Source organism: Oncorhynchus mykiss, chromosome 23 (assembly GCF_057628025.1).
Source record: "Oncorhynchus mykiss isolate SJ-2025 chromosome 23, ASM5762802v1, whole genome shotgun sequence".
In the NCBI taxonomy this organism is placed as follows: Eukaryota; Metazoa; Chordata; class Actinopteri; order Salmoniformes; family Salmonidae; genus Oncorhynchus; species Oncorhynchus mykiss.
Window position 1 is genome coordinate 53,501,694 of NC_143044.1, and position 25,807 is coordinate 53,527,500.

Sequence of the window (25,807 nt, forward strand, 5' to 3'; positions counted from 1 at the left end):
CGTGAGAAATAGTTTTCGGCTAAAATGCTACTTTTGTTTCTTTTTGACCATTCTATTTAATCTAAAACTATTACAGTAAGGTACTTAATTGTTACCCAGAAATGATATGATACTGAGATATAAAAAATTTAAAAACGGCTGCATGAGGCCTTTATAAAGGAGACTTGGCCATAGAGATCCACAGTATGATATCGAATCAGAGTAATTAGAGCCAAATATATTTAAAAGTCACCTTGTCCAAGAGATGGTCATCAAAACGTCACACCAGGGTAAGCTGTTTCTAAAATCCCCTATGGGAAAAATGTATGGTAGAAAAACGACTGGAACCATTTCCCTGTTTGACTGCTAGGTTTTATGGGTATTATTACACCTCCACCGTGGGGCTCTATTTAAGATTAAAACCAATATTTATTGGTTGCTCAAATGCAATGCGCTTGTCAACAAAGCACCTTTGATTAAATCTTGCCCTCAGCAGTGGAAATCCAGCCTTACCTTAGTAAAGGAGCTGCCCAGCTTGACGTGGAGCGTGGTTAAGGTTAGTTAGTAGTTATAGTAGTAGTAGTAGTAAGGTTAGGGTTACGTTAGTTACCTTAGTAAAGGAGCTGCCCAGCTTGATGTGGGGCGTGGTTAAGGTTAGTTAGTAGTTATAGTAATAGTAAGGTTAGGGTTACGTTAGTTACCTTAGTAAAGGAGCTGCCCAGCTTGACGTGGGGCATGGTTAAGGTTAGTTAGTAGTTATAGTAAGGTTAGGGTTACGTTAGTTACCTTAGTAAAGGAGCTGCCCAGCTTGACGTGGGGCGTGGTTAAGGTTAGGTAGTAGTTATAGTAGTAGTAGTAAGGTTAGGGTTACGTTAGTTACCTTAGTAAAGGAGCTGCCCAGCTTGACGTGGGGTGTGGTTAAGGTTAGTTAGTAGTTATAGTAAGGTTAGGGTTACGTTAGTTACCTTAGTAAAGGAGATACCCAGCTTGACGTGGGGCGTGGTTAAGGTTAGTTAGTAGTTATAGTAAGGTTAGGGTTACGTTAGTTACCTTAGTAAAGGAGATACCCAGCTTGACGTGGGGTGTGGTTAAGGTTAGTTAGTAGTTATAGTAAGGTTAGGGTTACGTTAGTTACCTTAGTAAAGGAGATACCCAGCTTGATGTGGGGCGTGGTTAAGGTTAGTTAGTAGTTATAGTAAGGTTAGGGTTACGTTAGTTACCTTAGTAAAGGAGATACCCAGCTTGACGTGGGGTGTGGTTAAGGTTAGGTAGTAGTTATAGTAAGGTTAGGGTTACGTTAGTTACCTTAGTAAAGGAGCTGCCCAGCTTGACGTGGGGCGTGGTAGGGAACTCTCTCTTCTGGCTCATGGTGAGAGAGCCCGCCTCCAGGCTGTAGAGGTTGGACATGACCAATAGAAGGTCGGAGACGGTCTTGACGGGCAGGAAGCGGGATCGCGGCACGTTGATGCCCAGGGCGTTGTCGAAGCTCTTGATGGCCGCGCCCACCGCCGTCTCCAGCTGGATCACGTTCTGACCGCCGTCCAGTGTCTGGCAGGAGAACAGGTGGTTAGTAACACACACACACACACACAACACACAACACACACACACACACACACACACACACACTCTAAAGGATGTAGGTAGTGGATTCATATACAGATACACACGCACACATACACAAACAAACTGAAGAATGTACTGTAGGCCTCAGGTAGTGGGTTCAGATGGAGAACCTCTGAGCTAGTCACGAGACAAGTTTTAGGCTGCTTCACTAGGATCTGAATGATCCACTTAATATGAAAGAGGGAGAATATCACAGTGAGTTATGTAATGAAATAACACATCCCCACCTGCAGCGTACAGTAGTGTTCTGTTACCTACATCTACTAGCTAACAACATCAGGGCAGTAGTTCTATAATATACAGTAGTGTTCTGTTACCTACATCTAACAACATCAGGTCAGTAGTTCTATAATATACAGTAATGTTCTGTTACCTACATCTACTAGCTAACAACATCAGGGCAGTAGTTCTATAATATACAGTAGTGTTCTGTTACCTACATCTAACAACATCAGGTCAGTAGTTCTATAATATACAGTAGTGTTCTGTTACCTACATCTACTAGCTAACAACATCAGGGCAGTAGTTCTATAATATACAGTAGTGTTCTGTTACCTACATCTACTAGCTAACAACATCAGGGCAGTAGTTCTATAATATACAGTAGTGTTATGTTACCTACATCTAACAACATCAGGTCAGTAGTTCTATAATATACAGTAGTGTTCTGTTACCTACATCTACTAGCTAACAACATCAGGGCAGTAGTTCTATAATATACAGTAGTGTTCTGTTACCTACATCTAACAACATCAGGTCAGTAGTTCTATAATATACAGTAGTGTTCTGTTCACTACATCTAACAACATCAGGTCAGTAGTTCTATAATATACAGTAGTGTTCTGTTACCTACATCTACTAGCTAACAACATCAGGTCAGTAGTTCTATAATATACAGTAGTGTTCTGTTACCTACATCTAACTACATCAGGTCAGTAGTTCTATAATATACAGTAGTGTTCTGTTACCTACATCTAACAACATCAGGTCAGTAGTTCTATAATATACAGTAGTGTTCTGTTACCTACATCTAACAACATCAGGTCAGTAGTTCTATAATATACAGTAGTGTTCTGTTACCTACATCTAACAACATCAGGTCAGTAGTTCTATAATATACAGTAGTGTTCTGTTACCTACATCTAACAACATCAGGGCAGTAGTTCTATAATATACAGTAGTGTTCTGTTACCTACATCTAACAACATCAGGTCAGTAGTTCTATAATATACAGTAGTGTTCTGTTACCTACATCTACTAGCTAACAACATCAGGGCAGTAGTTCTATAATATACAGTAGTGTTATGTTACCTACATCTAACAACATCAGGGCAGTAGTTCTATAATATACAGTAATGTTCTGTTACCTACATCTACTAGCTAACAACATCAGGTCAGTAGTTCTATAATATACAGTAGTGTTCTGTTACCTACATCTACTAGCTAACAACATCAGGTCAGTAGTTCTATAATATAGAGTAGTGTTATGTTACCTACATCTAACAACATCAGGTCAGTAGTTCTATAATATACAGTAGTGTTCTGTTACCTACATCTAACAACATCAGGTCAGTAGTTCTATAATATACAGTAGTGTTCTGTTACCTACATCTACTAGCTAACAACATCAGGGCAGTAGTTCTATAATATACAGTAATGTTCTGTTACCTACATCTACTAACTAACAACATCAGGTCAGTAGTTCTATAATATACAGTAGTGTTATGTTACCTACATCTAACAACATCAGGGCAGTAGTTCTATAATATACAGTAGTGTTCTGTTCACTACATCTAACAACATCAGGTCAGTAGTTCTATAATATACAGCAGTGTTCTGTTCACTACATCTAACAACATCAGGTCAGTAGTTCTATAATATACAGCAGTGTTCTGTTCACTACATCTAACAACATCAGGGCAGTAGTTCTATAATATACAGCAGTGTTCTGTTCACTACATCTAACAACATCAGGTCAGTAGTTCTATAATATACAGCAGTGTTCTGTTCACTACATCTAACAACATCAGGTCAGTAGTTCTATAATATACAGCAGTGTTCTGTTCACTACATCTAACAACATCAGGTCAGTAGTTCTATAATATACAGTAGTGTTCTGTTACCTACATCTAACAACATCAGGTCAGTAGTTATAATATACAGTAGTGTTCTGTTACCTACATCTAACAACATCAGGTCAGTAGTTCTATAATATACAGTAGTGTTCTGTTACCTACATCTAACAACATCAGGGCAGTAGTTCTATAATATACAGCAGTGTTCTGTTACCTACATCTACTAGCTAACAACATCAGGGCAGTAGTTCTATAATATACAGTAGTGTTCTGTTACCTACATCTACTAGCTGACAACATCAGGTCAGTAGTTCTATAATATACAGTAGTGTTCTGTTACCTACATCTACTAGCTAACTACATCAGGTCAGTAGTTCTATAATATACAGTAGTGTTCTGTTACCTACATCTACTAGCTAACAACATCAGGTCAGTAGTTCTATAATATACAGTAGTGTTCTGTTACCTACATCTAACAACATCAGGTCAGTAGTTCTATAATATACAGTAGTGTTCTGTTACCTACATCTAACAACATCAGGTCAGTAGTTCTATAATATTCAGTAGTGTTCTGTTACCTACATCTACTAGCTAACAACATCAGGTCAGTAGTTCTATAATATACAGTACGGTGCCTTCAGAAAGTTTTCAGACCCCTTGACATTTTCAACATTTTGTTAAGTTACAGCCTTATTCTAAAATGGATTATTTTCTACACACAACACCCCATAATTGACAAAGCGAAAACAGGTTTTTAGACAATTTTGCAAATGTATTAATAATAAAAAAACAGAAATACCTTATTTACATAAGTATTCAGACCCTTTGCTATGAGACTCAAATATAAATATATATATATATATATATATATATATATATATATATATAAATATATATATATATATATATATATATATATATATATATATATATATATATATATATATATATATATATATATATATATCATACCCCCCCCCAGATCTGGGGAAGGTAACCAAAACATTTCTGCAGCATTGAAGGTCCCCAAGAACACAATGGCCTCCAGCATTCTTAAATGGAAGAAGTTTGGAACCACTAAGACTCTTCCAAGAGCTGGCCACCCGGCCAATCTGAGCAATCGGGGGAGAAGAACAGGATGGTCACTCTGACAGAGCTCTAGAGTTCCTCTGTGGAGAAGGGAGAAACTTCCAGAAGGACAACCATTTCTGCAGCACTTCACCAATCAGGCCTTTAGCACTTTATCAATCAGGCCAGATGGAAGCCACTCCTCAGGAACAAGGAAAAGATGAACGGAGAAAAGTACAGAGAGATCCTTGATCCTGCTCCAGAGTGCCCATGACTTCAGACTGTGGCGAAAGTTCACCTTCTAACGGGACAATGACCCTAAGCACACAGCTAATACAACACAGACGTGGCTTGAATGTCCTGAATGTCCTCGAGTGGCCCAGCCAGAGCCCGGACTTGAACATCTCTGGAGAGACCTAAAAATAGCTGTGCAGCAACGCTCCCCATCCAACCTGACAGAGCTTGAGAGGATTTGCCGAGAAGAATGGGAGAAACTCCCCAAATACAGGTGTGCCAAGCTTGTAGAGTCATACCCAAGAAGACTGGAGGCTGTGATCACTGCTTCAACAAAGTACTGAGTAAAGTAAATACTTATGTAAATATGATATTCTAAAACCCTGTTTTTGCTTTGTCATTATGGAGTACAGTGTGTAGATTGATGATGAAAAAACAATAATTGAATCCATTTTAGAATAAGGCTGTAACGTAACAAAATATGGAAAAAGTCAAGGGATCTGAATACTTTCCCAAGGCATTGTATATCCAATAGAAGTAGCAGTCTCTGTAATGTCTCAGGTCAGAGCCACTCTGTAATGTCTCAGTGCAGAGCCTCTCTGTAATGTCTCAGGGCAGCTCCACTCAGTAATGTCTCAACGCAGCTCCACTCTGTAATGTCTCAGGGCAGCTCCACTCTGTAATGTTTCAGGGCAGCTCCACTCAGTAATGTCTCAGGGCAGCTCCACTCTGTAATGTCTCAGGGAAGCTCCACTCAGTAATGTCTCAGGGCAGCTCCACTCTGTAATGTCTCAGGGCAGCTCCACTCTGTAATGTCTCAGGGCAGAGCCACTCTGTAATGTCTCAGGACAGAGCCACTCTGTAATGTCTCAGGGCAGAGCCACTCTGTAATGTCTCAGGGCAGAGCCACTCTGTAATGTCTCAGGACAGAGCCACTCTGTAATGTCTCAGGGCAGAGCCACTCTGTAATGTCTCAGGACAGAGCCACTCAGTAGTGTCTCAGGGCAGAGCCACTCTGTAATGTCTCAGGACAGAACCACTCTGTAATGTCTCAGGACAGCTCCACTCTGTAATGTCTCAGGACAGCTCCACTCTGTAATGTCTCAGGACAGCTCCACTCTGTAATGTCTCAGGACAGCTCCACTCTGTAATGTCTCAGGACAGCTCCACTCTGTAATGTCTCAGGACAGCTCCACTCTGTAATGTCTCAGGGCAGAGCCACTCTGTAATGTCTCAGGACAGCTCCACTCTGTAATGTCTCAGGACAGCTCCACTCTGTAATGTCTCAGGGCAGAGTCACTCTGTAATGTCTCAGGGCAGCTCCACTCTGTAATGTCTCAGGGCAGAGCCACTCTTTAACGTCTCAGGGCAGCTCCACTCTGTAATGTCTCAGGGCAGAGCCACTCTGTAATGTCTCAGGGCAGAGCCACTCTGTAATGTCTCAGGGCAGCTCTACTCTGTAATGTCTCAGGGCAGCTCCACTCTGTAATGTCTCAGGGCAGCTCCACTCTGTAATGTCTCAGGGCAGCTCCACTCTGTAATGTCTCAGGGCAGCTCCACTCTGTAATGTCTCAGGGCAGCTCCACTCTGTAATGTCTCAGGGCAGAGCCACTCTGTAATGTCTCAGGGCAGAGCCACTCTGTAATGTCTCAGGGCAGCTCTACTCTGTAATGTCTCAGGGCAGCTCCACTCTGTAATGTCTCAGGGCAGCTCCACTCTGTAATGTCTCAGGGCAGCTCCACTCTGTAATGTCTCAGTGAGGCCCCCTCTGTAATGTCTCAGGGCAGCTCCACTCTGTAATGTCTCAGTGAGGCCCCCTCTGTAATGTCTCAGGGCAGAGCCACTCTGTAATGTCTCAGGGCAGAGCCACTCTGTAATGTCTCAGTGAGGCCCCCTCTGTAATGTCTCAGGGCAGCTCCACTCTGTAATGTCTCAGGGTAGCTCCACTCTGTAATGTCTCAGGGCAGAGCCACTCTGTAATGTCTCAGGGCAGAGTCACTCTGTAACTCTGTAAAGAACATTCCAGAGCATGAGTTAATGTTTCTGTTCTATACCGTACCAGGAAGCGATGGTTCCAGTTTGGAGTAGGAGGGCCAGACACTGGTCTATACAATGAAAACTGTTGACACAGCAGATACTGTCTGCTATGAATTATAGATATCTTTCATACAGATCTTAACCTTGTGACCCGTCCTATATATCTGTTGTTTGTCATTGTAGGTTTAAAGGGGTGTATCTTGGCTTTAAAAGATCTTTGTACTTTTGTCTCGTGGCTCTCAACGAATCATTTGATCGTGATTCGTCGACCAGCCATCATTATCGTAGAGCACTCAATCGATTCACTTTGAATGAGAAGTGTAATCTTAGATAATACAGCCATGCACACCCCCCCCCCCCCCCCCCCATGCAGACTCACCCACCCCCCCCATGCCCACATGCAGACTCACACACCCCCCACCCACCCCTGCCCACATGCAGACTCACAACCCCCCCCCCCCCCCCCCCCACCCCTGCCCACATGCAGACTCACACACCCATCCACACAAACACTCTTTATCTGCAGTAAAGAGGTTTTAGAATGTGAGCTTTAGTGAGACTGCAGGACATCATTTATTGAGGAGGGTTGTCCTCTGGGCTTTAGTGAGACTGCAGGACATCGTTTATTGAGGAGGGCTGTCCTCTGGGCTTTAGTGAGACTGTAGGACATCATTTATTGAGGAGGGTTGTCCTCTGGGCTTTAGTGAGACTGTAGGACATCATTTATTGAGGAGGGTTGTCCTCTGGGCTTTAGTGAGACTGTAGGACATCATTTATTGAGGAGGGTTGTCCTCTGGGCTTTAGTGAGACTGTAGGACATCATTTATTGAGGAGGGTTGTCCTCTGGGCTTTAGTGAGACTGTAGGACATCATTTATTGAGGAGGGTTGTCCTCTGGGCTTTAGTGAGACTGTAGGACATCATTTATTGAGGAGGGTTGTCCTCTGGGCTTTAGTGAGACTGTAGGACATCATTTATTGAGGAGGGTTGTCCTCTGGGCTTTAGTGAGACTGTAGGACATCATTTATTGAGGAGGGCTGCCCTCTGGGCTTTAGTGAGACTGTAGGACATCATTTATTGAGGAGGGCTGCCCTCTGGGCTTTAGTGAGACTGTAGGACATCATTTATTGAGGAGGGTTGTCCTCTGGGCTTTAGTGAGACTGCAGGACATCATTTATGGAGAAGGGTTGTCCTCTGGGCTTTAGTGAGACTGCAGGACATCATTTATTGAGGAGGGTTGTCCTCTGGGCTTTAGTGAGACTGTAGGACATCATTTATTGAGGAGGGATGTCCTCTGGGCTTTAGTGAGACTGTAGGACATCATTTATTGAGGAGGGATGTCCTCTGGGCTTTAGTGAGACTGTAGGACATCATTTATTGAGGAGGGCTGTCCTCTGGGCTTTAGTGAGACTGCAGGACATCATTTATTGAGGAGGGATGTCCTCTGGAACGGCGTGGTGGTGTCCCTCTATAGGCAGCACTTTGCTATATATACAGGGAGCTCCAATAGTTCTGGGACAGTGACAAATGTTTTGTTGTTTTGTCTCTGTACTCCAGCACTTTGGATTGGAAATGATACAGTGACTACGAGGTTAAAGTGCCGACTGTCAGCTTTCATTTGAGGGTATTTGATAAATAATGATGAGTGAGAAAGTTTACGGACGCATAAATATCACAACCCCAAGACATGCTAACATCTCAGCCTTACAATAACAGGGGAGGTTAGCATACCCCTAAGACTTGCTAACACCTCACCATTACAATAACAGGGGAGGTTAGCATACCCCCAAGACATGCTAACATCTCAGCCTTACAATAACAGGGGAGGTTAGCATACCCCCAAGACATGCTAACCTCTCAGCCTTACAATAGCAGGTGAGGTTAGCATACCCCTAAGACATGCTAACACCTCACCATTACAATAACAGGGGAGGTTAGCATACCCCCCAAGACATGCTAACATCTCAGCCTTACAATATCAGGGGAGGTTAGCATACCTCCAAGACATGCTAACATCTCAGCCTTACAATAACAGGGGAGGTTAGCATACCCCCAAGACATGCTAACCTCTCAGCCTTACAATAACAGGGGAGGTTAGCATACCCCCAAGACATGCTAACATCTCACCATTACAATAACAGGGGAGGTTAGCATACCCCCAAGACATGCTAACATTTCACCATTACAATAACAGGGGAGGTTAACATTTTTGGGAGGGTATGATATTTGTGCATCTGTAACTTTCTCACTCATCATTATTCATGATTAATTCAGGACTATCTGTAATCATGGTAGCATCCACATTAATGTAGAAGTGCTTAGAAACATATTATGTTCTTATTTACAATAAAAGTGACTCCAAAATGACACAATACATTATTTACCATTCATTTCTATTGGGCACAAAGCTTAGTGTAGTCATTGCGTGTTATGAATATGGGACCAAATACTTAACTTGTTCCTACTTTACGGGATGAGAGGTGTGGGAACAGAGCAGGTGTTTTGAGTCGGAGTGTAACTGAAGAGGAATTGTGCACCACGTCTCTCTGCCTCCTCATTGACAAGTTTACAGTTGATTTATTCAATATTGTCAGCTGTTGAAATTAGACTTTTACAGATGCACAATCGAGAGCATCCTGTCGGGCTGTATCACCGCCTGGTACGGCAACTGCTCCGCCCACAACTGTAAGGCTCTCCAGAGGGTAGTGAGGTCTGCACAACGCATCACCGGGGGCAAACTACCTGCCCTCCAGGACACCTACACCACCCGATGTCATAGGAAGGCCAAAAAGATCATCAAGGACGACAACCACCCGAGCCACTGCCTGTTCACCCCGCTATCATCCAGAAGGCGAGGTCAGTACAGGTGCATCAAAGCTGGGACCGAGAGACTGAAAAACAGCTTCTATCTCAAGGCCATCAGACTGTTAAACAGCCACCACTAACATTGAGGGGCTGCTTTCAACATACTGACTCAACTCCAGCCACATTAATAATGGAAAAAATGATGTAAAAAATGTATCACTAGTCACTTTAAACAATGCCACTTAATATAATGGTTACATACCCTACATTTCTCATCTCATATGTATATACTGTACCCTATACCATCTACTACATCTTGCCATCTTTATGTAATACATGTATCACTAGCCACTTTAAACAATGCCACTTTTATATGTTTACATACCCTACATTACTCATCTCATATCTATATACTGTACTCTATACCATCTACTGCATCTTGCCTATGTCGTTCTGTACCATCACTCATTCATATATCTGTATGTACATATTCTTCATCCCTTTACACTTGTGTGTATAAGGTAACTGTTGTGAAATTGTTAGTTAGATTGCTCGTTGGTTATTACTGCATTGTCAAAACTAGAAGCACAAGCATTTCGCAACACTCGCATTAACATCTGCTAACCATGTGTATGTGACAAATAACATTTGATTTTGACTATTAACCATTTGGTGGATCCAACATATGGATAAGGAGCTCAGTCGATTCTATTAATCTGAGACAGAATATATACATTCAGCTGGTCTGACCTGAGCTGGACTGCCTTGACCGAAACAGCATCAAACTGTACCGAGCTAAGTGGTTTTTGTGTGTGTGTGTTGACCTATGCACAACCTGCACGGTGTGTGTGTGTGTATGTGTATGTGTATGTGTATGTGTATGTGTGTGTGTGTGTGTGTGTGTGTGTGTGTGTGTGTGTGTGTGTGCCTGCCCGTCTGGTCTCTCACCTTGGGGTTAACGATGATCTCCATGTCCATGGCTTTCTGCTCCTGCAGCCTCTTGATGGCGCCCAGAGAGATCCACAGGTTGTTGGTGTTGAAGATCTTAAACTTGGTGACTGATTTGAACTCATCTACATGGGCCTTGGGGACCTGGGCTATCTCCAGCAGACGCAGCTTGTTATCATACTGAATAAGAGTACCGCCCTGGAGAGACAGAGAGACAGAGACAGAGAGAGACAGAGACAGAGACACAGAGACAGAGACACAGACACAGAGAGACAGAGACACAGAGAGGCAGAGACAGAGACACAGAGAGACAGAGACAGAGACACAGAGACAGAGACAGAAACACAGAGAGACAGAGACAGAGAGAGAAAGACAGAGAAAGAGACAGACAGAGAGACACAGAGACAGAGACACAGAGACAGAGAAAGACAGAGACAGAGAGACAGAGAGACAGAGACAGAGAGAGACAGAGAGAGACAGAGAGAGACAGAGAAAGACAGAGAGAGACAGAGAGAGAGAGAAAGAGGTTATTTTGGGTTCTGATGGGGTAGTACAGTTTAACTAAAGCTCATTATTTATTTATACGTTATATTCTTTAAAAATAAATGGCTATATATAATTAATTTAAAAGTAAAAAAAAAAAAAAGATATACCAATTCCACATTAATGAATTAACAAACAATTGAATGAACTGTTTATAAAGTGTGAATAAAATGATGAGAAAGTGTTAATAGTGAGAGGTGAATAAAGAAGACAGAATAAACCACTAACAGAGACCACAACATGGCCGCCGCCTCCCTCCTCCTGCCACCCACCTTGACGTCAGCGCGGGTCTTGTCGGTGACCTCCATGATGAACTCACAGCGTTTCCCGTTGGGCTGGCTCACCAGGTGATGCAGAATGTTCAGGTCCACCGTAGCACCCAGGTTATCAATGTTAGACACAAAGATGTACTCCTGAAGAGGGGGGGGGGGGAATTTTATTAGGATCCACAAAGATGTACTCCTGAAGAGGGGGGGGGGGATTTTATTAGGATCCACAAAGATGTACTCCTGAAGAGGGGAGGGGGTATTTTATCAGGATCCCCATTAGCTGTTGCGAAAGCAGCTAGTCTTCCTGGGGTGCAACTCAATCAATATTAGGAAAGTGTTCCTAAGGTTTGGTATACTGGTATATTTCACAGGATGCTGCTGAGGAGAGAACGGCTCGTAATAACGACCGGAACGGAGCAAATGGAATGGCACCAAACACCTGGAAACCATGGAAACCATTTGATACCGTTCCAATGATTCTGCTCCAGCCATTACCACGAGCCCTTCCTCCCCGATTAATGTGCCACCAACCTCCTGTGGTATATTGGTGCCTTGGAACTCGATTGTTTGACTTTGCTGTGGTTTTACAACGTTATGGAATGAACATTTTACACAAGAGAAGAAACACAGTATCAATAGCAGCGACGGCTGAATTATTTAATATAATTTACAAATTGTATAAATAAAAGAACTATTTTCTTTAAAAAGTGGTCAGTGCTGCAGATAGGGTGGTTAACTTTTTTAATTACATTTTTTTATTTAACCAGGCAAGTCAGTTAAGAACAAATTCTTATTTTCAATGACGGCCTAGGAACAGTGGGTTAACTGCCTGTTCAGGGGCAGAACCACAGTTCAGGGGCAGAACGACCTTGTCAGCTCTGGGATATGAACTTGCAACCTTTCGGTTACTAGTCCAACGCTCTAACCACTAGGCCACCCTGCCGAGTGAAGGAGGCTTTGTTGTGAAATTGAAATAGAAAGCCGTCTGGAGGGAGAGTTTACAGTCTAGCCAGACACATAGGTATTTGTAGTTGTCCACATATTCTATGTCAGAACCGTCCAGAGTAGTGATGCTAGTCGGGCGGGTCGGTGCGGGCAGTGAACGGTTGAAAAGCATGCATTTGGTTTTACTAGCATTTAAGAGCAGTTGGAGGACACGGAAGGAGTGTTGTATGGCATTGAAGCTCGTCTGGAGGTTAGTTAACATAGTGTCCAAAGAAGGGCCAGATGTATACAGAATGGTGTCGTCTGCGTAGAAGTGGGTCAGGGAATCACCCTGAGAGCAAGAGCGACATTGTTGATATATACAGAGAAAAGAGTTGGCCCGAGAATTGAACCTTGTGATACGCCCATAGAGACTGGCAGAGGTCCGGACAACAGGACACAACAGGACACACTGAACACACTGAACTGAACACACAGTCTGGGAAGAAGTTGGTGAACCAGGCGAGGCAGTCATTTGAGAAACCAAGGCTATTGAGTCTGCCGATAAGAATATGGTGATTGACAGAGTTGAAGGCCTTGGCCAGGACGATGAAGACGGCTGCACAGTACTGTCTTTTATCGATGGAGGTTATGATATCGTTTTGTACCTTGAGCGTGGCTGAGGTGCACCCGTGACCAGCTCAGAAACCGGATTGCACGGTGGAGAAGGTACGGTGGGATTCGAAATGGTCAGTGATCTGTTTATTAACTAGGCTTTCGAAGACTTTAGAAAGACAGGGCAGGATGGATATAGGTCTATAACAGTTTGGGTCTAGAGTGTCACCCCTTTTGAAGAGGGGGATGATCGCGGCAGCTTTCCAATCTTTAGTGATCTTGGACGATACGAAAGAGAGGTTGAACAGGCTGGTAATAGGGGATGCAACAATGGCGGCGGATAGTTTTAGAAAGAGAGGGTCCAGATTGTCTAGCCCAGTTGATTTGTACTGGTCCAGGTTTTGCAGCTCTTTCAGAACATCTGCTATCTGGATTTGGGTGAAGGAGAAGCTGGGGAGGCTCGGGCAAGTAGCTGCGGGGGGGGGCGGAGCTGTTGGCCGGGGTTGGAGTAGCCAGGAGGAAAGCATGGCCAGCCGTTGAGAAATGCTTGTTGAAATGTTCGATTATCATGGATTTATCGGTGGTGACCGTGTTACCTAGCCTCAGTGCAGTGGGCAGCTGGGAGGAGGTGCTCTTGTTCTTCATGGACTTTGGTGTCCCAGAACTTTTTGGAGTTAGAGCTACAGGATGCAAATTTCTGTTAGAAATAGCCTTTGCTTTCCTGACTGACTGCATGTACTGGTTCCTGACTTCCCTGAAAAGTTGCATATCGCGGGGACTATTCCATGCCATGGCAGTCCGCCACAGGATGTTTGTGTGTGTGTGTGTGTGTGTGTGTGTGTGTGTGTGTGTGTACCTTGCCCTCTGTGATGAGCTGATCCAGCAGACCAGAGTTGTAGAAGCTGGCGTAGATGTCCCCGTGGCCAGGAGGGTACCACACGTCAGCGTTCTCACCCGTCATACCAATGTCTGTGGCCACAGGCAGGAGGGACTCTTTGTTAATACGGGGGTACCTGTGACAGAGGGCAGGAGGGACTCTTTATTAATACGGGGGTACCTGGGACAGAGGGCAGGAGGGACTCTTTATTAATACGGGGGTACCTGGGACAGAGGGCAGGAGGGACTCTTTATTAACACGGGGGTACCTGGGACAGAGGGCAGGAGGGACTCTTTATTAACACGGGGGTACCTGGGACAGAGGGCAGGAGGGACTCTTTATTAATACGGGGGTACCTGGGACAGAGGGCAGGAGGGACTCTTTATTAACACGGGGGTACCTGGGACAGAGGGCAGGAGGGCGGGAGAGGAGAGAGAGGGTGAATTAACTTAGTTAAATAACCCAGTTGTAGGCTACTTCCAGGTTTCATGTTTTACTTTTAAATCATGTGAATCCTGTTAGGAATGGGTCAATGACGGGAAGACCAACTGAACAGAGGAGCCGTCATCACTTAACGTTTATCAGCTGATAAGAGCAGATTAGGAAGGAGAACGTTTAACGTCTCTTTACAGAGCTGAGGATGACCTGAGATCTGTCTGGTCTCTGTCTGTCTGTCTGTCTGTCTGTCTGTCTGTCTGTCTGTCCATGAGAGGGGAGGATTACCTGAGATATGTCTGTCTGTCTGGCCATGAGAGGGGAGGATGACCTAAGATCTGTCTGTCTGGCCATGAGAGGGGAGAATTACTTGAGATCTGTCTGTCTGTCTGTCTGTCTGTCTGTCTGTCTGTCTGTCTGTCTGTCTGTCTGTCCATGAGAGGGGAGGATTACCTGAGATATGTCTGTCTGTCTGGCATTGAGAGGGGAGGATGACCTGAGATCTGTCTGTCTGTCTGGCCATGAGAGGGGAGGATTACCTGAGATATGTCTGTCTGTCTGGCCATGAGAGGGGGGGATGACCTGAGATCTGTCTGTCTGTCTGGCCATGAGAGGGGAGGAATACCTAAGATCTGTCAGTCTGGCCATGAGAGGGGAGAATTACCTGAGATCTGTCAGTCTGTCTGGCCATAAGAGGGGAGGATTACCTGAGATATGTCTGTCTGTCTGGCCATGAGAGGGGAGGATGACCTGAGATCTGTCTGTCTGTCTGGCTATGAGAGGGGAGGATGACCTGAGATCTGTCTGTCTGTCTGGCTATGAGAGGGGAGGATGACCTGAGATCGGTCTGTCTGTCTGGCTATGAGAGGGGAGGATGACCTGAGATCTGTCTGTCTGGCCATGAGAGGGGAGGATGGTCTTGCTAGGGGGTGAGGGGTTATGGCTCACTGGTCTGTGTAGAGTACAGCCTGAGTACAGCCTGTCAATGCAACAGAATCCTACTCGGATGCGTTCTGCCTATAACAACATCTCTTGCATATTTTGTTTTGCATAGTTAGTTTAGTTTCGGTATGTTGCATTGAAAGTGTCTAATATTGCAGTGATTCGACCTTAACTCCCACAGTAAAGGGAAACGTTGATAGTGTTAACTAAAGGGGAAAACTCTAGAAGGCTCATATTTCTTCTGCATGGCAGTCCGAGGGGAGCTGTACACACTGGAGCAGCTTAGGGGGAACAGCTTGGAGAAGAGGAGAGGAGAGCAGAGGAGAGGAGTGGGCAGGAGAGGAGAGGGAAGGGGGAGGAGAGGGAAGGGGAGGAGAGGGAAGGGGGAGGAGAGGGAAGGGGGAGGAGAGGAGAGGAGAGGGAAGGGGAGGAGAGGGAAGGGGGAGGAGAGGAGAGGGAAGGGAAGGGGAGGAGAGGGAAGGGGGAGGAGAGGGAAGGGGGAGGAGAGGGAAGGGCAGGAGAGGGAAGGGGAGGAGAGGGAAGGGGGAGGAGAGGGAAGGGGGAAGACAGTTCTGGCATGGATAAGAGGGCACAGATGAGAGAAGAGAAGAGGAGAGGGAAGGCAGAGGAAAGAAGCGGAAGAAAGGAGAGGAGAGGGAAGGAAGGAAGGGGGAGGAGAGGAGAGGGAAGGGGCCTCATTAAAAGAGGATTAAGTTGTCATCTGACCAGGCTTTTTGACACACTCCAGCTTGATCCTCACTTTGTGTTTGATTGTATTCCAAAGGCGTAGGAGCTTCTGAGGTAAAGCCCTCCTTGAGGAGGCTGATAAAATATTAACACAACAAGCCTTTTAGTCTACAGTCCAATTCAACAGACAGTCCACTGCTTAAAAGGAAAGGTTCACCCATGTTGAAAGTTATATTGTTTTTGTGCATCTCTGAGGGATGTTCTATGGATTCTCCGGGTCAAATCCTGTTTTCACGTGTATCTGAGTTATTGGCGTTGAAGCAGGCGGACCTCCGGCCGCTATGACGTAGCACTGTGATAAAGTCGCTCTGACTACACTGGAAGTTAACAGGAAAATGACTTTTAGATCACCAAAACGTCTCTCATACACATCAGATTTCAATACTGGACGATGTCATAACTCCGGAGAATGTCTTCTCTCAAATAAGACTTATGATTATATTTTTGGGATATTCCTACCTCGAGAAATGTGTCATTTAACAGAGGGTCTATGTAGCACATTTTTCCTGTTTGTCTGCCTCTTTATCCCAGGGTGCATTGCATGGTGCTGTTGCCTGAGATACTATAGAAAGAAGATGAATGAAGGAAAATATAACGCCCCACCCAGCAGACTGTGACAAATCACATTCTCGTCGTCATGCTGCGTCACGCTGTTTCTAAGCTAATTGTAACGCAATCGCTTCAAAGTCAGTGTATATATCAAGAAACTTGCCAATTTCCCTCAAAAGTACATAATGTCACGATTCTAAAGCTATATGATATTACAGATAGCAAGTGAATTATCTCACATATCTGAAAAGTATTGTAATGTTGTACTTCTGGTTGATGAAATTGGTGCTAAAGTTGGGTTTTTGAGCTAGCGCCCAATAGAATCCCATTCACTCCTTGAAGGAGAGCGCTCCTTGCCCAGGAATTTCCCAGAATGCACCGTGGAGCCCAATGATGTAGCATGGCAGAAATGCCTTCTGGAACATGTGAACTTCCATGTGCACTTAATGGTTGTACAGTCGTCTCAAATAAAACTGTGAAGGACCTCGGCGTTACTCTGGACCCTGATCTCTCTTTTGAAGTACATATCAAGACTGTTTCAAGGACAGCTTTTTTCCCATCTACGTAACATTGCAAAAATCAGAAACTTTCTGTCCAAAAATGATGCAGAAAAATGTATCCATGCTTTTGTCACTTCTAGGTTAGACTACTGCAATGCTCTACTTTCCAGCTACCCGGATAAAGCACTAAATAAACTTCAGTTAGTGCTAAATACGACTGCTAGAATCCTGACTAGAACCAAAAAATGTGATCATATTACTCCAGTGCTAGCCTCCCTACACTGGCTTCCTGTTAAGGCTAGGGCTGATTTCAAGGTTTTACTGCTAACCTACAAAGCATTACATGGGTTTGCTCCTAACTATCTCTCTGATTTGGTCCTGCCGTACATACCTACACGTACGCTACGGTCACAAGACGCAGGCCTCCTAATTGTCCCTAGAATTTCTAAGCAAACAGCTGGAGGCAGGGCTTTCTCCTATAGAGCTCCATTTTTATGGAATGGTCTGCCTACCCATGTGAGAGACGCAAACTCGGTCTCAACCTTTAAGTCTTTACTGAAGACTCATCTCTTCAGTGGTTCATATGATTGAGTGTAGTCTGGCCCAGGAGTGGGAAGGTGAACGGAAAGGCTCTGGAGCAACGAACCGCCCTTGCTGTCTCTGCCTGGCCGGTTCCCCTCTTTCCACTGGGATTCTCTGCCTCTAACCCTATTACAGGGGCTGAGTCACTGGCTTACTGGGGCTCTTTCATACCGTCCCTAGGAGGGGTGCGTCACTTGAGTGGGTTGAGTCACTGATGTGATCTTCCCGTCTGGGTTGGCGCCCCCCCTTGGGTTGTGCCGTAGCGGAGATCTTTGTGGGCTATACTCTGCCTTGTCTCAGGATGGTAAGTTGGTGGTTGAAGATATCCATCTAGTGGTGTGGGGGCTGTGCTTTGGCAAAGTGATTGGGGTTATATCCTTCCTGTTTGGCCCTGTCCGGGGGTCTCCTCGGATGGGGCCACAGTGTCTCCTGACCCCTCCGGTCTCAGCCTCCAGTATTTATGCTGCAGTAGTTTATGTGTCAGGGGGCTAGGGTCAGTCTGTTATATCTGGAGTATTTCTCCTGTCTTATCCGGTGTCCTGTGTGAATTTAAGTATGCTCTCTCTAATTCTCTCTTTCTCTCTTTCTTTCTCTCTCTCGGAGGCCCTGAGCTCTAGAACCATGCCTCAGGACTACCTGACATGATGACTCCTTGCTGTCCCCAGTCCACCTGGCCATGCTGCTGCTCCAGTTTCAACTGTTCTGCCTGTGATTATTATTATTTGACCATGCTGGTCATTTATGAACATTTGAACATCTTGGCCATGTTCTGTTATAATCTCCACCCGGCACAGCCAGAAGAGGACTGACCACCCCTCATAGCCTGGTTCCTCTCTAGGTTTCTTCCTAGGTTTTGGCCTTTCTAGGGAGTTTTTCCTAGCCACCGTGCTTCTGCACCTGCTTTGCTTGCTGTTTGGGGTTTTAGGCTGGGTTTCTGTACAGCACTTTGAGATATCAGCTGATGTACGAAGGGCTATATAAATACATTTGATTTGATTTGATTTGCATTAATAACAAACTTGTATTCCATCTGTAAATATGAATAAAATTGTTAAATTATGAGCCTAGTTGGTTTAGCCACGGAAAAAGACAGGAACCTAACTGGTAGCCATGATTGGCTGACATAATGAATGGGCTGGACATGCCGGGAGATGAGTTTGGATTGGTCTGCCATATAGCAGACTTCTGTCTATAACGTGAGCTGCTCAATACTGTATATGTTGATCGTCCTTTCTTCTGTAGCGTTTTTGAAAGATATAATGTTAGCCATGGAGAACTACAAAAGTTGAGCTACTTTTCTCTTTAATGGCCTGACTTTAGCAGGCGCTATCGACAGGTCAGTTTCTGCATACACCACGGTCTGTGTGAACCGGAGTGACTTGACACAACGCTGACAAACAAGATGTACAAGCTACTAACAAAAAACTGAGATACATGGTTCCGGTCTACCGTGAAGCGTTCATTAGTGTATACCGTTAAGAGTTTAGCTACAATTTCTGATATTCAAAGTTTCTAATTTTGTCAGAAAGTTGTTTTCATTGCAAATTAAAGCATTCTGTTTGCTAGCTAGTGAACGTTATCATGCTGGCTCGCTATCTAACGTTACATGTATAATCTGTGCAGTAATATTATTTGAATCAGAAATCCATTTGCATTGCTAGTTATAGCCTAATGTTAGCTAGCTAACATTGAACCTAGTTGGTTAGCTTTAGCTACCTGCAGATTCATACTACAGCAATGACAATGTCTGTATTGGTATTGGTATGATATACCATTTTCTAGCCCAGTCTCTACTTTTATCCAATGTAAATAAAAAACAATTTCAAATGTTGCTACATAGGACTGATTCCAGGTGATGGGTCACAATTGATAGTGCCATTTTATTTAGGCAATTTTACAGCTAACTATCTACTCTACATGCTGATATTGTCTTTGGTATTATTGTGTGTAGCTAAGTTTCCTTGCTAGCTAGCCAGCCAGCCCATAGAGAGAGCGTTGCATTGTGGACTTTGTAGTTGATTTGAACTGCAACAGATTTCCACAATGATTTTCCATGTTGCTACCAACCTTATTATAACGGCAAAATTACATATTTAAATACTCACAAGTTTAGATACTTTTCTCACACATGTTAGTGTGATTTAACACTGTAAATGAAAGGAATTAGTGGTTTTGGGTGGATTTTTCCTCTAAGTCTTTAGAGTCCATTCATTACAGCTACAGACAGGATTTCCAGTTTTATGTCCAGTATGTCTCATATATTCTGATCAAGCAAGATATGAGACATACTGCGGTGCGTGTGTTACCTGCTCTGGTTGAAGGTGTGTATCTTGACACGGTGGTGTGTGTATTTCTGAAGGATCTTCTTGGTGTCTTCATCCGTGTTGAAGGAGTTCATCAGGACCAGAGGAACGTCTGTGTTGTACTTCTTGTTCAAGTGCTGAGGGAAAAAGATATTGGATTAAGAACAGGTGAAAGGAGTGCTTGGCGGCCATATTGGATTGAGAACAGGTGAAAGGAGTGCTTGGCGGCCATATTGGATTGAGAACAGGTGAAAGGAGTGCTTGGCGGCCATATTGGATTGAGAACAGGTGAAAGGAGGGCTTGGCGGCCATATTGGATTGAGAACAGGTGAAAGGAGTGCTTGGCGGCCATATTGGATTGAGAACAGGTGAAAGGAGTGCTTGGCGGCCATATTGGATTGAGAACAGGTGAAAGGAGTGCTTGGCGGCCATATTGGATTGAGAACAGGTGAAAGGAGTGCTTGGCGGCCATATTGGATTGAGAACAGGTGAAAGGAGTGCTTGGCGGCCATATTGGATTGAGAACAGGTGAAAGGAGGGCTTGGCGGCCATATTGGATTGGGAACAGGTGAAAGGAGTGCTTGGCGGCCATATTGGATTGAGAACAGGTGAAAGGAGTGCTTGGCGGCCATATTGGATTGAGAACAGGTGAAAGGAGTGCTTGGCGGCCATATTGGATTGAGAACAGGTGAAAGGAGTGCTTGGCGGCCATATTGGATTGAGAACAGGTGAAAGGAGTGCTTGGTGGGCATACTGGCCACAGCAAACCAAGTGACAGGCTGTTTGGAGCTAATGCAATGGCAGTGTTGGAGAGCATCAAATCCGAGATGCATTGTGACTGACTGATTGACAAATCATAATGAGTAGTTATTTATGATGCAAGGTGATTTGTAGCTCAGTTAGTCGGCAGTCTGGCTGCCCAGTCGGCTGCAATGCTGAACAAGCCCGAAGACTCTAGAGTCCAGACTTTAACGAGGGAGGGGTTGTTACGGTAAACTGTTAAAAAAACTGTGTGGGTGTGTGGTGGAGTTTATGAAGTAACCAGGCTGGTCGAGGTTCGTCTCGGCTTTATGAGGTCATTAAGGGTGGGACTGTCCTAGGAGAGGTGGGTGGGTCGTGTGAAGTTCAGCTCCACTACCAACCAATGTAACTACCAGGATATGACACAACGTAACTATCAGGAAATCACACGCTGTCTGACTGGCGTAACAGGATCTATTCCACTGTAGGATGTTTGTTTAGATTTAGTGCAACCATTTTAAGTTTCGTTTTATGAATTTTGGGAAGTTATGAACTCCCATTTCCTCAGAGGACCCCAGGACAGAGTTGAAAGGTCAGCAGGCTAGAGAGGAGGGATAAAGAGGTCCTGTGGATTAAGAAAACCGCCCTTCTCTCCCTCACCCTCTCTCCAAATTACAAGCACATGCTCTCTCTCCCTCTCCCTCTCTCCCTCTCCCTCTCTCTCTCTCTCTCTCTCTCTCTTTCTCTCTCTCTCTCCCTCCCTCCCTCTCTCTCTCTCTCTCTCTCTCTCTCTCTCTCTCTCTCTCTCTCTCCCTCTCTCCCTCTCTCTCTCTCCCTCTCTCCCTCTCTCCCTCTCTCCCTCTCTCCCTCTCTCCCTCCCTCCCTCACTCCCCAAGGGGCTTTATTGGCATGGGAAACATATGTTAACATTGCCAAAGCAAGTGAAGTAGAGAATATACAAAAGTAAAATGAACAGTAAACATTACGCTCACAGAAGTTCCAAAAGAATAAAGACATTACAAATGTTGTATTATGTATCTCTCAAGTAGATTAAACAGCATGATCATTATATTTAGTATATTATAAGATCAGCTGAGGGTCTGTGTGAAGCTCTCTAATGTCTTCAGGCAGTCTGACTGAAAGGAGAGCTGTTATTCTATGGGGCAGGTCTGTGGGTTTGGCCAGGCAGAGAGGGGACAGAGAGCGCAGTGTGCTGGAACTGAGAGGTGTGTGTGTGTCAGAGCCAGAGAGAGGCGGTATTTGTTTGCGGACGTGTGTGTGGTTGTCTGTATATGTGTGTATCTGTGTGTGTTGTGTAACGGCTGCAAGCAAAGGGAAAGGAAAAGGGAACAACTGAAAGTATTCAACTGAAATATGTCTTCCACATGTATCCCAACCCGCTCTGAATCAGAGAGGTGTGTGTGGGGGGGGGGGGGGGGGGGCTGCCTTCATCAACATCCACATCATGAACACTCTCCCCACCTCCACACACTGTGTCCTGTGTCTGTCTCACATCCCAGTGGTTCTGGGACAATCATTTTACCCTCCAGATATAGGCATATTACCTCCACTGTGAATCAGGCCATTTAGGGAGAAAATGGATACCAACTCACATTAATGTTCACCAACTCCCACCTCTGCCCTGTCCCCTGAGTAAAGGTTCTCAGTCATCTCTCTCTCTGTGTGTGTGTGTGTGTGTGTGTGTGTGTGTGTGTGTGTGTGTGTGTGATCATTGTCATGCTGAAAGACCCAGCCACGTTTCATCTTCAATGCCCTTGCTGATGGAAGGAGGTTTTCACTCAAAATCTCACGATACATGGCCCCACTCATTCTTTCCTTTACACGGATCAGTCGTCCTGGTCCCTTTGCAGAAAAACAGCCCCAAAGCATGATGTTTCCACCCCCATGCTTCACAGTAGGTATGGTGTTCTTTGGATGCAACTCAGCATTCTTTGTCCTCCAAACACGACGAGTTGAGTTTTTACCAAAAAGTAATATTTTAGTTTCATCTGACCATATGACATTCTCCCAATCTTCTTCTGGATCATCCAAATGCTTTCTAGCAAACTTCAGACGGGCCTGGACATGTACTGGCTTAAGCAGGGGGACAAATCTTGCTTGTTTGTAGGTGACCAAATACTTATTTTCCACCATAATTTGCAAATAAATTCATTAAAAATCCTACAATGTGATTTTCTGGATTTTTTAAATCATTTTGTCTGTCATAGTTGAAGTGTACGTATTATGAAAATTACAGGCCTCTCTCATATTTTTAAATGGGAGAACTTGCACAATTGGTGGCTGACTAAATACTTTTTTGCCCCACTGTATCTGTTATAACAAGTTATTATGAGTTATAATGATATAATGACAGTTATGACAACTGGAATCGAACCATGCAGGCTGCCCAACCATGCAGCCTGGAATCGAACCAGAGTCATTAGGGACGCCTCAAGCACTAAGATGCAGTGCCTCAGTCCGCTGAGATGGAGTCCCTCAGTCTGTTGAGACGCAGTGCGCTGAGATACAGTGCCTCAGACCGCTGAGATGGAGTGCCTTAGTCCGCTGTGATGCAGTGCCTCAGTTTGCTGTGATGCAATGCCTAAGACCGCTGAGATGGAGTGCCTAAGTCCGCTGTGATGCAGTGCCTCAGTCCGCTGTGATGCAGTGCCTCAGACCGCTGTGATGCAGTGCCTCAGACCGCTGAGCTGCAGTGCCTCAGACCGCTGTGATGCAGTGCCTCAGTCCGCTGTGATGCAGTGCCTCAGACCGCTGAGATGGAGTGCCTCAGACCGCTGAGATGGAGTGCCTCAGACCGCTGAGATGGAGTGCCTCAGACCGCTGTGATGCAGTGCCTCAGACCGCTGAGCTGCAGTGCCTCAGACCGCTGTGATGCAGTGCCTCAGTCCGCTGTGATGCAGTGCCTCAGACCGCTGAGATGGAGTGCCTCAGACCGCTGAGATGGAGTGCCTCAGACCGCTGAGATGGAGTGCCTCAGACCGCTGTGATGCAGTGCCTCAGACCGCTGAGATGGAGTGCCTCAGACCGCTGTGATGCAGTGCCTCAGACCGCTGAGATGGAGTGCCTCAGACCGCTGAGATGGAGTGCCTCAGTCCGCTGAGATGGAGTCCCTCAGTCCGCTGAGATGGAGTCCCTCAGACCGCTGAGATGGAGTGCCTCAGACCGCTGAGATGGAGTCCCTCAGTCCGCTGAGATGGAGTCCCTCAGTCCGCTGAGATGGAGTCCCTCAGTCCGCTGAGATGGAGTGCCTTAGTCCGCTGAGATGGAGTCCCTCAGTCCGCTGAGATGGAGTCCCTCAGTCCGCTGAGACGCAGTGCGCTGAGATACAGTGCCTCAGACCGCTGAGATGGAGTGCCTTAGTCCGCTGTGATGCAGTGCCTCAGTCCGCTGAGATGGAGTCCCTCAGTCCGCTGAGACGCAGTGCGCTGAGATACAGTGCCTCAGACCGCTGAGATGGAGTGCCTTAGTCCGCTGTGATGCAGTGCCTCAGTCCGCTGCACCACTCAGGAGCCAGATATGCCCATGACTGCTCATGACATGTCTATGACTGCTTATGACATGTATATGACTGCTCATGACATGTATATGACTGCTGATGACATGTTTATGACTGCTTATGACATGTATATGACTGCTCATGACATGTATATGACTGCTCATGACATGTATATGACTGCTGATGACATGTATATGACTGCTGATGACATGTTTATGACTGCTCCTGACATGTATATGACTGCTGATGACATGTTTATGACTGCTGATGACATGTTTATGACTGCTTATGACATGTATATGACTGCTTATGACATGTATATGACTGCTGATGACATGTTTATGACTGCTTATGACATGTATATGACTGCTCATGACATGTATATGACTGCTCATGACATGTATATGACTGCTGATGACATGTATATGACTGCTGATGACATGTTTATGACTGCTCATGACATGTATATGACTGCTGATGACATGTATATGACTGCTGATGACATGTATATGACTGCTGATGACATGTATATGACTGCTCATGACATGTATATGACTGCTGATGACATGTATATGACTGCTGATGACATGTCTATGACTGCTTATGACATGTCTATGACTGCTCATGACATGTATATGACTGCTTATGACATGTCTATGACTGCTTATGACATGTATATGACTGCTGATGACATGTATATGACTGCTGATGACATGTCTATGACTGCTCATGACATGTATATGACTGCTTATGACATGTTTATGACTGCTGATGACATTCTAACAACATATTGACGACAGGTACCTCTATCTGCTGCACGGTGAGGTCCAGGAAAGTGTTCTCGTTGCGGACGCTGATGAGGCTCTTGGGGCCTTTACAGCCCATGCTGGTCCCCAGGCCTCCATTCAACTTGACGACCACCAGCTTGTTGAGACTGTCTGCCAGGCTGTCCGGCAGGGGCAGCGCTGCTATCTTATCATAGGGCTGGATCTGTGGAGAGAGAGAGGGGAGACATTTAATCTGTTCCCTTTGGTATTGTATGTGGTAACACTTCTGATGTGGGCGGAGGGGGGGATCTTATCTTGATATTTAATCTATGGAGACTCAGGGACTGAATAGGACTGAAAAAGGACTAGGGAAGAAATGAAACCACAGAACCTTTTTTGTGTTCATTTCTGAAGACAAAGGAAAGAGTGTAATCTTTGACAGGACTGTAACACACCCAGGGCCCTGCATTCAGCTTGAATCAATAAGGTCTGGCATCTTAAACAGATAGCTGGAGCTTCACAACTATACACAATGAGAAGGAGCACCCAGGACATCAAATCTGAAACAGATGTCCTGTGTGTGTGTGTGTGTGTGTGTGTGTGTGTGTGTGTGTGTGTGTGTGTGTGTGTGTGTGTGTGTGTGTGTGTGTGTGTGTGTGTCTGTGTGTGTGTGAGTGAATGGGCACAATAGTATGTGTGTGTGTTGCATGTGTGATTGACCCTAA

The 25,807-nt window shown here is 45.0% G+C and overlaps 1 protein-coding gene across 3 annotated transcripts in view; it reads right to left on the minus strand.

Annotated features, from left to right (window-relative positions):
- ugp2b (UDP-glucose pyrophosphorylase 2b) overlaps nt 1-25,807 on the minus strand; it is a 59,957-nt gene that overhangs the window by 3,835 nt on the left and 30,315 nt on the right. For all 3 annotated transcript variants that reach the window (XM_090217681.1, XM_090217680.1, XM_090217682.1), the window contains exons 4-9: nt 25,120-25,305; nt 20,061-20,194; nt 13,979-14,135; nt 11,587-11,727; nt 10,772-10,969; nt 1,285-1,527 (exon numbers count right to left, since the gene is read on the minus strand). In XM_090217681.1, the coding sequence (XP_090073807.1) occupies nt 1,285-1,527; nt 10,772-10,969; nt 11,587-11,727; nt 13,979-14,135; nt 20,061-20,194; nt 25,120-25,305 (1,059 nt within the window). The remainder of the gene's footprint in view (nt 1-1,284; nt 1,528-10,771; nt 10,970-11,586; nt 11,728-13,978; nt 14,136-20,060; nt 20,195-25,119; nt 25,306-25,807) is intronic.